Here is a 1,105-nt window from a genome sequence, read left to right on the forward strand (position 1 = left end):
CACTACAAACCTGCGTTATGCAGATGATACAACCTTGCTTGCTGAAAGTGAAGAGGACTTGAAGCCCTTACTAATGAAGATCAAAGACCACAGCCTCCAGTATGGATTACACCTCAACACAAAGAAAACAAAAATCCTCACAACTGGACCAATAAGCAACATCATGATAAATGGAGAGAAGACTGAAGTTGTCAAGGATTTCATTTTACTTCAGTCAACACCCATGGAAGCAGCAGTAAAGTAGCTTGGTAAAGTAGAGAGTCAGCAAGAAAGAGGAAGACCCTCAATGAAATGGATTGATATGGTGGCTGCAACAATGGGCTCAAGCATAACGCTTGTGAGGATGGCGCAGGACCGGGCAGTGTTCTGCTGTACATAGGGTCACTGTGAGTTGGAACTGACTCGACAGCACCTAACAACAACAACAACCAAATAAAACCCCATTGCCATCATGTCGATTCCGACTCATAGTGACCCTATAGAGCAGAGTAGAACTGCCCCATAGGGTTTCCAAGGCTGTAATCTTTACAGAAGCAGACTGCTGCATCTTTCTCCTGCGGAGTCCCTAGTGGGTTCAAACTGCCGATCTTTGGTTAGCAGCCGAGAACTTTAACCACTACTATGGTGAATGCTAAATTTGGAGAAGAATCAAAAGAACCCATTGCTGATGAAGAAGAAGAAGATGGTGATGATAATGTTGAAGGTATTGCTGAATTTAGATTTGTGACTAGTGATAAATCAGCATTGGAAACGATGCTCACTGCAGTGGGTGAATGCCAGGCTTTGCACCCAAATCCTGAGGATGAAGACTCAGATGATTATGGTGGAGAAGCGTATGATGTGGCTCCATGAAGGCTCCCATACCAGTGTCCGAACACCCCAAAGATTGTGAGTCTCCCTTGAATTGAACCAAATCCTTCTTGCTGCAGTTAGTGGGGAATACACCTCATCGTAGGGTGGGCAACAAAATTGGCCTCCAGGTTACAAGGACCCATTTAGAGGCGGGAGTTTATGCTAAGGATTCAGTCTCCTCTGTCCTCTGGTCAGTAATTAACCAGGCCTCATCTGGGTGGCAATCAGCATGCTAGGTCCAGTAGCTGGGAGC

The 1,105-nt window shown here is 45.5% G+C and overlaps 1 protein-coding gene across 1 annotated transcript in view; it reads left to right on the forward strand.

Moving 5' to 3' along the window:
* LOC101346654 (methylosome subunit pICln-like) overlaps positions 1-866 on the forward strand; it is a 100,335-nt gene extending 99,469 nt beyond the window's left edge. The window contains 1 exon segment of the mRNA XM_012555740.2: positions 621-866. Within this exon segment, the coding sequence (XP_012411194.1) occupies positions 621-852 (232 nt within the window). The 3' untranslated portion in view covers positions 853-866.
* The last annotated feature ends 239 nt before the right edge of the window (positions 867-1,105 follow it).

Source organism: Trichechus manatus, unplaced genomic scaffold (assembly GCF_000243295.1).
Source record: "Trichechus manatus latirostris isolate Lorelei unplaced genomic scaffold, TriManLat1.0 scaffold00048, whole genome shotgun sequence".
In the NCBI taxonomy this organism is placed as follows: domain Eukaryota; kingdom Metazoa; phylum Chordata; class Mammalia; order Sirenia; family Trichechidae; genus Trichechus; species Trichechus manatus.